We start from the raw sequence: 13,488 nt of genomic DNA on the forward strand, positions 1-13,488 counted from the left end.
AAGAGCCCATTGCCCGCGTGCCAGCCCTCCCGACTCCTGCGAAAACCGAAATAGCTGTGGGAAGTGGGACGCAGCTGTCCCATCAGTCAAAAGGCGACCCTGGCCGGAACGGCAGGTCCGAAAGGCCCTGACCTCAGGCTTTTCCAGGGGCTGCTGACGGGGGCTCCTCAGACCCCAGCCAGCGAGCTGGAAGCCCCCCTCCCCAGGCCCCCAGCAGAGGGAGGGCAAGTGGCCACAGTGGCGGTTCCACGGCCCTGGCTGTGCCCCTGGCCTGCTCCTGATGTTGGCCTATCTCTCCCCCTGGACTTGCCTCCCCACCGGGGAACCTCTGCAGGCTGGGGTCTGGGCCGGTGTCCTGGGCAGAGCTGGGGTGGGGGCTGCGGGGGCGGCTGGAGCTCCCTGCAGAGTGTGGGGTGCAGTGCGGGGCAGGCGGGCCGCAGGAAGGGAAGGGTCACCAAGGGTCTGTGTGCAGGGGCTGGCGGGAGGCAAGGCGTGCAGGAAGCTCCTTGCACCAGGAAGACCTAAGAGCAGCGAGGAGGAGGCTCCAGACGGGCAGGGTGGCCGCGGCCGGAAGGCTCCGGGCCGGGCGGTGACCCCGGGGCAGGAGGGGAGCAGGCGCCGGCGGGGCGTGCTCAGCCTGGCACGCTGGGCCACATGCTTGCCCATGGGGCTCATGGAACATTCTTGTGGGGGGCCAGGGCCGGGGCCCGAGGTGTGTGTGTGTGTCCCGGGGGGGCGGGTGTCGGGCGCTATAACGGGCGACACACAGCACACTTAGTCACCTCTGAGGTATGGCTCCCCGGCCTCGCCCCGTGTCATTGCCACGGCAACGCCGGGAGGGGCCTGCAAACAGCCCCAAACAGAGTGGCCCCCGACTCCTGACCGTCCCCTTGAGGGTGGGACACTGGAGAGATGCTGCCAAGTTTGGAGGCAGGAGCTTGCGGGCTGGCTCTGCGCCAGCCTTGCCCGGGACGTGTGAGCCCCTGGCCCGCCCCTGCCCCTCCCCGCCTGGGCCAGGGGGCCCCGCAGGGGCCTGGGCACCGGGGTGGGGTCTGGCTCGAGGGGTCCAGGCCCCCTGGGGCCAAGGTCCCCCCCAGAATGTGTGGGTTGTCGAGAGCGGGGCTGGCCCTGCCTGGGACCCGTGTTTGGGGGGCTCTCAGCACAGCGACAGGCACCCTTCCCACCACGCCCCTTGCCCTTCCCTTAAAACAGGGACCAGCGAGCCCGGCTGCAGCTCCTCCTGCCCCTCAGGTGGCCAGGGTCCCAGGCTGTTCAGAGCAGCGCTGGGGGAGATCCCTGGGGTGGCCGCCTGACGGGGGCAGTAGTGTCACACAGTGACAGGCGGTCCGTGGCTTCTGCCCCCAGAAAAGGCACCTTCTCACCACCCCCTCCCCAGGAATGCAGCCCCAGAAGGCGTCTCAGGTCTGGCACCCACACACCCAAAAGGCACCCAAGCCGCATTTATGGGCTGCTCGCGCAGGCTGTGCGGTGACCCAGGCTGGTGAGGCCTGGGCGGGGGTCTGGGGGGAGGCCTTGCTCCAGGCGGGGCTGTCAGGGGCCCCCTAGAGAGGTTTTGTCCGCACACCAGTCCAGCACGAACTCGCCCCCAGCCAGGCTGGCTCCCGGGCCACACAGAGCCATCCAGAGCCTCCAGCGCAGCCAGCCCCCGGGGCTGACAGCTGGTGAGGACCCGGCCCCGGGCCTTGGGTGGGACACGGTGCCCCCATGGACCCAGGCCTGGAAGCACAAATGTGCATGCACCGCGTCCCCCAAGAGCGGCGCTGCCGGCCACCGGGCAGCTGGACGCCGCTTAGGGAGGTCAGGTACGGTGACGGCCGCTCTGTCCGTCCCCGCTCAGCTGTCAGCAACCTGAACCCTCCCTGCTGGCCGGGAGCCTCGGGGCCTAAATTAGGGTCTGAGGGAGAGGCTCTGGCGTCACGGGGCACATCCACCGCCACTGCAGCCAAAATGTCCGGTCCCGGAGCCGGAGGGGCCCGTCTGTCTAGAGGGTGGCTGGCGACAAGCATCTACGGGAAGCTCGAGGGTGCCCACCCTGTGGACGCCCGGCCGGGGAGGGTCCAGCCCAGCCCCCTCCCCAGCCTAAGCAGACCCCCTGCCCCTGCCTTCCGGCCCAGCGGCTGCGCCCCAGGCCGAGGGATCGGGTTCCCCCCACCTCACGGGGCTGCGTCTTATCTCTGGGAAAGAGATTACGGGTTTCTGATGTTAAATTTTCATGCTGAAGTTTTCAGCATGGACTTTGGAAAGTGCTTTGTTCCAAACAACACCTGGAGAGAGAAGGAGGATGTCAGGTCTGCTCACACAGGCTGTGACCCTGGGGGTGGGAGGGAGCGTTCTGTCCCGGGCCCCCCGCCACCCCCCTGCCCACCGCCCAAGGCCCAGGCCAGCGCCTCCCCCTCCCCAAACGCAGTTACGGATTCCGGCCACGCGAGCCTCTTCCTGGGCCCGGCTGCGGCCAGGCCCCCTCCAGCGGGCCGGGTCTGCACGGCCCCCGGACCTCGTGGCGGGTGTGGAGCGTGGCGTGAGGTGGTCACTGCGCTTTGTGCTCTGTCACATGTTGGTCTTTGTCTCGTGCGCCGGCCCCAGGCCACCCTCTCACAGCTGCGGGAGCGGATGGCCAGCTGTCCCACGGCCGCCCCCGGGAGAGGGCAGCCAAGGGGGCCGGGCTGGGACCCCCACCCTGCTCTGTGTCCGATGGTCCTGTGGACCCGGCTGCATTCTTGTCTGCGGGAGCAGGAATCGAAGGGGCCCGTCCACGTGTGTCTTTGGGTGACGGAAGGGCCCACTTGGAAAATCTGGTCTCAAGCTTGTCGGATGGGTCATTTTGATTTGGGGATTTCCAAACATCGGGGCCACGAGAGGTCACCCCACTGACCTGGGCCTGCCTCCTTAGGTCACGGCCCCATTGCTGCGACACCAGAGGGAACCCAGAAGGCCTGCTCGGGGCTGGAGGTGGGGGCGGGGCGCAGCTGGGGGGCTGCAAGCTGCTGCATCCCTCCAGCCCCACACTCTGCACATGGGCCCCTCGGCCGCTGCTGCCGCCGCGCAGCCAGCCTGGGCCTCCACGCCCGAGTCCAGCTGGGCTCCCGGACCTGCTGACTGTGCTCGTGAAGGCCAGGCAGGTCCACGCACCCTCCGCCTGACGGGCCTGATTCGGCGCTGGACGCCGGACGCCGTTCCCGCTCCTCCCTGGCCCTCCAAGCATGTGGCCCCTCTGCCTCCCTTCTCTGCCCTCTGCCTCCCTTCTCTGCCCTCTGCCTCCCTTCTCTGCCCCGGCCCTGCCGCGGTGTCCCCCGATCGCCCCCTTCGGCCCTTCCGTCTGCCTCCCCTTGCATCTTCCTCGGGAGTGGGCTTGTTAGGCCAGGTCCGAAGCCCCCTTCCGTGTGACCTCGCCGGGGCCCCCCTGTGGCCAGCACACAAAAGAAGTCACCCCGAGGTCCGGCCCTTGGTCCCACAGCAAATCTGGAAGTGATCCGGCCTCTGCCCCAGCCCTTCGCCTCCCTCCCCCAGGGTCCCTGACAGACCCCGCTCCCCCGTGGCGGCCCAGCCCCACGGTCCAGGGTCTTTCTGCACTTCCCACCCCGGCACTGCCCACCCACACCCTCCACTGTGGCACGAGAGGGACAGCAGTGGTGGCACCCCCCTCCCCCTGCCAGGCCTCCTTCTGGAAGACCCGCGGGGTTTGCCTCCGGGCTGCTCTCCTGCGTCTCGGGCCCCTCCCTGCAGCCCCAGCCGAGCGGCCCTGTCTTCCGGAGCCGGCGGGAGCCAGGGAGCCCGGAGGTCGCCCTCCCTCCATCAGGACTGGGGCCGTGAGAACTGGGGGCGGAGGACGCGGGGCGGGCGGGGGCACGTGGGAAGGTGCCCTCAGGGGCTGCAGGGTCACTGGTTCCATCCGCTTTCCTCCTCCTCCTCCTCTCAAGGGAAAGGTGTGCCGACCAGGGTCTCAGAGGAGGCACGAGCGGGGGGAGCCAGGAACCTGCCCGAGATGCTGGCTGGGGCTGGATGTTTAACCCTCTCCCAGGGAAGGCGGAGCGCCCGGCCTTGAGAGATCAGGCAAGCCTGTCCCTGGGCACAGAGCCGGCAGATTAGGTGGCTCTGGTGCCCTGGAAACGGGAGATGGGTCAGCAGTGCCCGAGGCTGGGCAGCAACCTCCTTCCTGTCCCCTCTGAGCCTGGCCTGTGGGCTCAGCAGCTCAGCACTTTCTGCAAACCCCACACGCAGCAAACCTCCCGGCCAGGCGGTCAGCGGCACGCCTCCCGAGGGCCGGGCGGCCAGGCCGGGCTGTGAGCCTGGGACACGGCCCTCTTCCCCGGTCACCTCCCCGCCATGCTGCCTCCTCCAGGGTCTCTGTGGCTCCCGGTCCCGCCTGCCCGGCCCGAGACCCTCCTCAAGTCCCAGGGGGAGCAAGATGGCCAGGGCGCCCTCTTCTCCCCATCCGCTGGCCGCGCTCCTCTTCCTGCTGCTGAGAGCGGAGGGCGAACCCCCGGGGGAGGGCCCCCCAGAACCGCCTGGAGCCCAGCGGGCGGCCCGGCCCCGGGAAGCTGGATCCGGACGACTGGCCAGAGTCTCTTGGGACGGGCAGCCCCGCTCGAGTAAGGCCTTGGCCACCTTGGCCTGGTTGTGGGGTTGTTTCTGGACCCCCAGTGCCCCCGCACTTCTGTGGGCCCTGGGTGCAGTCCCACTGGGGTTCTGTGAGGCCTGGTGGGGCCCCCGTGTGCCCTGAGGGCCACACGGGGACCCCAGGGTCACCCTGGAAGGGGAGCAGCAATGAGTGTTCAGCCAGTGTTGTCACCTAGGGGACCCCAGGCCAAGCTGTGTGCAGGCCCCTCAGCCACCTGCACCCAGCCTCTCCGTCTCAGACCAGGACGCAGGTTCCGGCTGCCCTGGGATGTGGCTCGTCCTCCAGCCGTTCGGGCAGAGACACCCCCACCCCCCGGCACAGCTTCCGTAGGAGGCGGTCAGCGAGACCCCCGGGCAGGCCATCTCCACGGCCCCAGGACCCCTGAGCTGCTGACCCTCTGCTGCCGTGGGAGACGGGAAGGAAGTGGGAGCTTCCAGGAGGATGGGGAAGGGGGGGTGGCTGGGAGGGTGGGGCGAGAGCGTGTAATGGCACGGGTGGAGGGTCTTCCGTGGGGACGAGGGCGCTGGGGAAAGAGGCAGGGTTTGGGGGAGCGCGAGGAGGATGGGCGGGGCCTTGGGGAAGAGGTCGGACCACCAGGCGGAGGCCTGTCGGGCTCGGGAGGATGGAGCCCCCGTGGCCGGAGGCGAGGGCCTCCTCGCGGCCACCCTTGGGGAGAGGCCCTGAAGGCCGGGCGGGAGGACAGGCAGAGCAGGGTCCGTCCGGGGAGCACGATCTCCCTTCTCTGGGGGAAGCTAGGCGGGCACCGTTTTGTGCCATGAGGAGACAGGACGCAGAACGCAGCGACGTGCCTGCGTCTTGGAGGCTGTCAGGGCAGAGCAGGGGGGTGTGGGTGGGGCCGAGAGGCCTGGACCACATTCTGCCGCCTGGCTGCCCCACCTGGAGGCCGGGGCATCTTGGGAAGACGAGGGAGCAGGGAGGGAGAAGGGGCTCTGAGGGATCTGTGTCCAGAGCTGGCCGCGGCCCTCACCAGGCGGAGGGTGGGGTGCGGGGGACAGGGGTCCAGGGGCCGTACCCCCCGGACGAAGGGGACCTTGTCCCTCGGGGCCAAGAAGAAGCCCTGCCCGGCCCAGGAGTGTTGAAATGACTCAGCCCCCAGAGGTCTGGAAGAACCTTCTAGAGACCCAGGTGTGCTCATTTCCGGTGCTTTTCCAGGGCCTGCCGCCTGACCCAGGTGGCACCAGCCCTGCCCTCGGGGCAAAGGGGCCTGACCCCTGCTGTCCACGCCAACTCCTCTCTGGGCTTCGTTCTCTTGCTTGTTGGGGTAACAGCCCCATCACCCCTTCTTCATGGGGTCGGGGTTGGAGGGTGTCTGGAGAAAGCCCCCTCAAGTGCTTTTGGAGGTCAAGGCCAGGGGTGGGGGGGCGGGCGGGGGAAGGGCAGGTGGGATTCCCGCGCGTTTGTTTAGAGGGCACGAATTATTTGCTTAGGTTGAAGCTGGCAACCCAGTGGGACTTGGGGCTGGGGAATTAGGGTGAAGGGCACAGGGCCTTTTCCTCACCATGTCTGCTTCTCCCAAGGGCCCATCAGGCGGCAGGCAGGAGCTGACTTGTCCAGCGGAGCTGGTCTGAGAGTGCCCGTCTGCTCAGAGGGCACTGTTCTGGGGCTCAGGAGCCTCCAGGGGACCCAGTTCAGCACCTCTTCTCCTGGGGGGCTGGGATGGGAGGAAAAGGACTGAAAACATGGGCTCGGGGCCTCCTGATTCATGGGGGCAGGGGGTGAATATCTCCCCGGGGTCGCGGCTGGACGCGGGCGCCAGGGGCCCGGCTCGGGGGCTGGCAGGAGGGGCAGCCTTCCCCAGGTGGGACTCTGGGCACCTGTGGCCCTCCGAGCTGGGCTCTGGGGACCTCCTGGGGTGACTGGTCCCCAGGGGGCCGAGTACCCCCTCTAGGGCAGGCACCCCGCCGGCCCTGGTTGCATCCTTAGAACCACAGGGGCTCTCACCTGGCCCTCCTGTGCGGGCTGGACCCCAGGATCTTCAAGGACCAGCTCCAGCCTGGACATCTGGGAACTGACCTGTCCCAAGCTGGACGACCGAGACGTGACGGTGGCCGTGCTGGGCTCCGGCCGAGGGTGGTCTCCGGGTTGGTGCTGGGGGTTGGGGGAGAGGGCTGCTTTTCATGGTTTGGCCGAGGGGACAGCAACCATGTCCCCCAGCACGGCCTGCACGCCTCCTTCACCCACGGACATGGCCGCACGCCGGTCTCCATCCAAGGTCCATCCTTGACTGTCTCACCGAGACTCGGGGACCCGCAGTGGCTGCTCCATCTCTGGCCGGCTGGGAAATGGCCCACGACGCAGGGCGCAGCCTGGGTGGCCTGGGATTGGTCACTGCCTGAATGTCCCCGGACGGATGCCCATGTGCCCTTGGGCAGGCTGTCCAGGCCGGGAAACCCTAAGCCAAAGGGATTAAGAAGAAAGGACAGAAACGGCCGTTCTTTGGCTGTGCTCGTTCGAGCTTCATTTCGTGTGTCTTTGCTCAGTGGGTAGAGACGCGGAGACGATGACGCCAGGGCCGGACGGGCGCCCATCTCTCAGGCCCGCCCGTGAAGAGGCCACCCCGCCCGCCTCCCACCTGCCTCCCGGCCGCCACCCGGCTGCCGCCTTGCACATTCCTGTGGTCACCCAGGAGGGCTCCAGGACGAGAGGATGGGGACGCCAAGGGACCCCCGGCTCGGGCGCGCGAGCCCGTCCCTGGGGCCCTGGGCCCCTGGCTCTGTCACCTGCTGCTGGCTTCCTGGGCTGCAGGGAGGGCCTTCCCAGGGCAAGGCCGGTGAGGAAGGCACTCTGCCCCCTTCCGTCTGTCAGAAGTGGGGCCTCGATGGCGGCTTTAACGACGCGTGTGCTCCAGATCAGCTTCGGGGAGTGGTGGCAGAGGGACCGCAGGCGACAAGGAAGGACCAGGATCTGATGCCCCTTCCCCCACCCCCGCTCCCTTTCTTCTGGTCCATTCCCAGGATGGGCTCTGCCTCCCATTCACCGCCCTCTGGGCTCTGGGGTGGACCCAGTTCAGTTCCACTCTGGCAAAGCCCCCACGGTGCTAGCCCAGAGGTGGTGGGGCAGCCCCCCCCCCCCGGCACTCTCAGACCCGACCACTTAAGAGTAATGAGGCCCAGGTGGCCCCGCGTGAGCCTGGATCCTTGCTGGCTGCAGCACCCACCTCCCGCCCGGGAGCAGCTAATGACAACCAGAGGCTGGGGGGTGAGATCCCCCTTGGCTGTCAGGGCTGCGGCCGGCAGGTGGGCAGCAGGGCCCGAGCCTCGTCTGTCCAGCCGGGGCTGGCTGCCGCGACACCCACCGCCGGGACTCGTGAGACCCGTGAATGTTTCTGCATCTCAGGAGGCAGCCTGAGGAGGTGACGGCCATCCATCTGCCCCCAGGACGGAGGGCCGACAGGGCCAATGAGCCAAGGGGTGTCCGGTTGATCGGGAAGATGGGGTGCTCTGGCCGGTGGTGCTGGCTGCGCTGCACCCAGAAAGCATGCAATGCCGCTGCTGTGTCCCCCGGCCAAGGGGTCCAGTGGCAGAGTTTCTATGTCCTGCATATTTACCCCAATAAAGCACAGACCGCCTGAGAGGATATAAAACGGGTGGGCTGTACTGTCTGCCGTCTCTCTCCTGGTGGGCACTGTCCCCGGCTGAGACCCAGGGCAGCCAAGCGGCGTCCCGCTGCCCCGGCTGTGGGAACTCCCCACCTGCTGCCCCCACCCTCGTCCCCGCCAGGAGACTGTCCCCTCTCCCCCGCCTTCCTCCCCCAGGCCCGTGCAGAACTCCCAGCCTTGGCCCAGGCCCGCTGTGGCCACTGGAGGGGCGACGTGGGGCCGCGCCCGGCGGGAAGGCCCCCGGGGTCTGGGCACCATCAGCAGGTGCCCTGGGAAATGCTGAGTCCGTCCTTCGGGAAAGTGGCCGGGGCACCGGCCGGGCCTGCAGGGTGGGCCGGGAGAGGAGTCGGGGCGTGTGGGACCGAAAATTTCAGACAAGCGGCAGGCGAGGCCCCCCGCCCCTCCACCAGGGCCCCGGGCAAGCCATCGCCGGGTGTGTGTTTTCAGGGGGCCGGGCCCAGGTGGGAGCCACCAGCAGGCAGGCCGCAGTCACCCCAGCGGACACGGGGCCACGCCGCTTCGGGTTTTTTATTACAGGAAGGGTAGGAAAATGGCTGATGGATGGGGTCGAGGCGGAGCTGCAAGGAGGAGGGCGCGCAGCTGAGCCAGGCCCAGGGTCAAGGCCTGCGGGGGGCTGGCCGGCCGCGGCCCTGAGCCCTGAGCGGCGGTGCAGCCCACCCCGGGCCGCCGTCCAGTGGGAGAGTGCTGGCTCTGCAACTCTGGACGATGGAGACCATTGTGCAACCTTGGACTGCCTGAGACCAGGCTGGCCTGGGAATCGTGCGAGAGGAGGCCCGGGGTCCATGGTCGGGCCCCCTCCGCCCCCCAGGGGACAGAGAAAGCCCCTGTCATCAGCAGGGAGCCTGCCTCTGCCTCTGTCTGCAGGGCCGAGCACCCCACGGCCCCGCCAGCTACTGCCACCAGGCTTCCTGCTGTGGCTCTGAGGGTCTGTCCTGAGGCTCTGTCCCTGGGGCTCCTGGACCCTTGAGCTGCACACGTGGGTCACAGCCCCCACCAGCGCCTGCCCCGGGCTGCACCTGGCCTGGCCGTCCGGCCTCCCTCTCCGCGCAGCCCACACTCTAGCCCTTCCAGGAGGGAGCCTCGCCCTGGGGCCGCCCCCCACCTCCGTGGCCATCCCGGGCCCGTCTGTGGAGCCCAGCTGCGGGGTGTGACGGGGGCGCCTGGCCCATCCACTGTTCCCGAGAGCAGGCGTCAGGGCTGGATGAGCTGGTACCCACGCTCTGAGCCAGGTAACCCGGCCCGGACAGATGGACATTCCTGGCAGAGCCTGAGGCCAGCAGGACACAGTGGTCCCTTCCCTCCAGGGAGCACTCAGAGGCCAGAAATGCGGAGAGGGAGCAGCACAGGCTGCGGCAGGAGGGGCTCTGGGTAGCGTTCCCTCCCAGCTTTCCCATGACGCCCCCTAATCTGGGCCCTTCTCCCTGGCACCCCCGCACCTCACAGCTGCCGGGCCCAGCCAGCTGCTCCTCCCCCCGCCCGGCCGAGACGAGCAAGTGTCCTGGCATCGCGGCCCTTTCCCATGGCGGGGATGGGGCGAGGGGGGCCAGGAATTTGAGGAGGAAGCAGCAGTGGCCCGAGAATTCGGAAAATGCGGGGGGATTAGGAGGGAGGGAGGCTGGACGCACAGTCCTGGGTGGGCCGTGACGGATGGGGCAGCCGGGGGCTCGGGCAGGAGAAGCGAGCCCTGTCCACGCCGGCGAGGTGGGGGGAGCAGCTGTTACCATCCGTCAGGCCACCCCCTCCCTCCTTCGACCCCAGGCTGGTGGGGGGCTGGGTGGCGGGCCTCGGCGGCACCCACAGGCTGCACAGGGCCCAGTGCGGGCTCAGGGCATGGGGCTCCTTGGGAACTGAAGCCTGGACCCCGCTGACCGCCGCTCCCACCGGCGCTGCCTTCACTCTTGCCCTGGCCTCTGGGCCCCGAGTCCCTCCGTTCTGGGCCCTCCGTGGGGGTGCCCCTCGGGGAAGGGGGGCCGAGGCCGCTGTCTGGTGGGGCTGGCCCCTGGGAACCCTCCGGAACAGCAGCTGTCCCTGCCCTTGGAGCTGGCTGACAGGTCGGCCCGCCCCCCCCGGGCCCGGCCCTCCATGATTGATTATGGAGGGCCGCACATCGGGGGGCGAGCCCGCTGAGCCCAGCAGCTGCTCGGAGGGGCTGAGGGGCTGAGGGGCTCGGGGCGCCTCCTCCAGCCCCCACCCCTCCCTCCCTCCCACCCTGCCTGCCGGTGTTGGCTTCACCCGGCTTGGCTGGGCCCGCTCCATCCTCCCTCCGGGGTCTCAAGGGAGGGGCCCCCCAAAGTAGACCAACCAGGCCTGGCGGCCAGAGCTTTGGTGACCTTGGAATAACCAGGTCCTCCCTGGCCCAGCCGAGGCATAATTGGAGATGATGAGGTGACAGCTGCCCACCCCCCACCCCAGTCAAAGTGCAGCCCCAGAGAAGCAGGAAATCACGCTGCCCACGCAGGGCAGGGCTTTGCTTCGAAGGGAGAGGTGCCCGCACCTCGCAGCCCACAGGGGTTGGCGGCCCCGGGAGCGTGGGGGGGGCGGTGGACAGAGGTGCTGGGACCACTGGGCCTCTGAACATCAGTCCCAAAGGGGGCGGATCATGAGCTGGATTTTGACCTGGGAAACAGGCTTTTTCCAGAAAGGGGAAAGGGGGCCGCGGGGCCCCGCCAGTCCCGTCTCCCTGACCCTTGGCTCCGGCGTTTGCTCAGCCAACTTTGCAAAGACCCAGCACGATAATCCCTGGGTCATTGACTCCAGGCCCCCTCCGGGCCTCCTCACCGGCCTCCGGCCTCCGCTCTCTGCCTCCCCAGCCCCCCCGCCCTCCCTCCCAGCTCGTGCCTCACTCCCTCTGGGAGCCTCCGGTGGCGCCTGGGAAATGGCACTGCCCCGGCATCTCGGCGCCCACTCGGCCGAGGAGTGGAGCAGGAGGGGTCTGCTCGGCAGCCTGGGGCCCCACACAGCTGCGTTCACCCCTCTGCTCCCCTGGGCTTCCCCACCTAGAAGGATCCTAGGGGCCGAGGACCCGGGGGCTGGAGTTCCCGCTCTGTCCCTCAGGCCCCTGAGTGCTGGGCATGGCTGCCGTCCACTACGCTCATACCAGGCTGGGGAACTCAGCGTGGGAAGGTCCTGCAGGCCAGGCTGGGCCCGAGGGAGCCCACCTGGCAGGCAGAGGAGGCCCAGAGCCTGGGCAGCCCCTGACCTGGTCCTTGGCCCACTCTCGTGGGGGCTCAAAGTGGGGTCCACCTTATGGGGCTTCTTCAGGCCAGCCTGGGCTCCCCACATGGGCAAGGGGCCCTGGGGGCTGTGTCCGTTCCGGAGCCCTCCCCGGGCAGCGGTAATTGTGGGAAACGCAAGCCACAGGCCTCAGGCTCATTTACACTCAATTCAATACAATGGACTTCCCGGGTCTTTGATGTTCCAGGACCTGCGGCCTTTAGTGCTTTGTGGGCTGCGAAACAGGAAGCCACGGGGTTGGTGGGGCTGGGGGCAGAGCCAGGCACCTCCTCCCCTCTGCAGTGGGCTGTCAGGGACTCGGTCCCCTCCTGCGGGAGGGAACCTGGTTCCCCTGGCATAGGCCGGGCAGAGGCACGAGGTGGGGTTTCTCAGCCCCTCCCTGACCATGGGCAAGGGTGGGCATCCTCCAGGAAAAGCTGGGCACCCCCAGGCGGAGGGGCCGAGGCAGCCTGGAGGAAGCGGCAGGCAAGATCTGGAAAGCTGTGCCCAGGGCTGGGCCAGCGCCCAGGTCAGGAGCCACCCCAGGGCCACCTCACGGACTGTCTGCTGCCCAGGAGGCCTCCTGGCCACCGCCTGGGGTGTGGGGGTGGCGCCAAGTGTTCAAAACTCAGTGGGTGCCGCTGGGGACGGGCTCCCGGAAACCCGTCTAGGGCAAGGCCTCGGAGCCAGTTGTCTCCGAGGGACCCAGCGGCCCAGCCTCTGCCCGAGGGCTTGTGGGGAACCTGGACCCTAGCAGCCGGCGGGGTGGGCCCAGGGGTCTGACAGCTGCGCGCAGGGAGCCGACCCTCCTGAGCTCTCCTGGAGGGCTTCCTGGAGGCGGGGGCTCGGAGGAGGACCTGGAAGATCAGGCGGGCTGCAGGCCTCACGGATGCAGGCAGGGAGCCCAGCAGGAACAGAAGTGCAGGGCTGCCCCGGGGAGTGGTATGTGCACACGGGAGCAGGAGCAGAATCTTCCAGAACTCCAGGCCTGGGGTGACAGGGCCAGCGGCCAGGCCAAGACAAGCTGGGGCCCTGCTGGGTCTGCTGGGAAGTTGGGGCCACTGGGCACCGGGAATTGAGGACAGGGCCCAGAGACACGTTCCTTGCCCTGACAGCCTGCGGCCCGGTCCCAGGGGTGCCCCCTGCTCCTCCCCCACCCGGAGGGCCGTGCAGGCTCTGGGGAGGGGCAGCTGTCTGTCTGCACATTCCAGACTCAGGGCCAAGCATTTGGGTGAGGCTGTTTTTCTTAAAAAGTGTCATTTGAAAATAAACAGTGTCGCTGGAGCTTCTCTGATGGCCCTGGATCCCTAGGGAGCCGCAGCAGGCAGTGGCTAGGGGCTCCAGGTGGCTGGGGGTCTTCCCGCCAGAGTGGCCTCTCACCAGCCCCTCCCAACAGGCCTTGCCACTTAGGAGATCCCCCTGGGGAAGGGTCTCCCGCCCGAGGGCTCTGGGGGCCGGGCAGCCCTGCTGGTACCCAGAGCTGGGGAATTCTGGGAAGACTGTTCCCAGAGCTGGGCTGGGCCCATCTGGGGCTCCGGGCCCAAAGGCTTTGTGGGCTGCCTGGGGTGGCGGGTGTGGCCCCTGCCGGATCCCTCGCCCTTCCCCCTGTGTACCTGGGCTCCGGGGGTCGAGGCTCCCACCCCACCTCTGCCCTTTGCTTTGCAGTCAAGGGGGCTTGCTTCGCACGCTCTGGGGTCACCTGGGGCCTTCCCACCGTGCCACAGCCCCTCTGAGGCTACTGGCCCTCTCTCCTCTGGGAACAAAACCCAGCCCCAGACTTCCCAGAGGTCACCGGAGCTTAGGCCCAACCTTGACCCTGGGGGACCTTCCCGAGGGTTCCCTGCCCTCTGACCCCCACCCACAGGGCAGGTGCACCCCTGGGCCCCCAGGCAGCTGTGAGCCAGGCCCAGGCTGTCGGTCTGGGCAGGGGTGTCTAGACCTCCCAGCCTGGGGGCTTCGAGTTTCAACGCGGCCCCAGCAGGATCTGGAAGCTGAC

The 13,488-nt window shown here is 68.5% G+C and overlaps 1 protein-coding gene across 1 annotated transcript; it reads right to left on the reverse strand.

Moving 5' to 3' along the window:
- Positions 1,552–10,535, reverse strand: LOC110259183 (collagen alpha-1(I) chain-like). The gene is made up of 10 exons (XM_021082516.1): positions 9,905–10,535; positions 9,382–9,546; positions 7,818–7,985; positions 6,856–7,052; positions 6,602–6,748; positions 5,628–5,717; positions 5,132–5,305; positions 4,245–4,737; positions 2,387–2,515; positions 1,552–1,781 (listed from the first exon to the last, which is right to left on the reverse strand). The coding sequence occupies exons 1-10, from the start codon at positions 10,533–10,535 to the stop codon at positions 1,552–1,554; spliced, it is 2,424 nt and encodes an 807-aa protein (XP_020938175.1).

Source organism: Sus scrofa, chromosome 2, assembly GCF_000003025.6.
Source record: "Sus scrofa isolate TJ Tabasco breed Duroc chromosome 2, Sscrofa11.1, whole genome shotgun sequence".
Taxonomy (NCBI): domain Eukaryota; kingdom Metazoa; phylum Chordata; class Mammalia; order Artiodactyla; family Suidae; genus Sus; species Sus scrofa.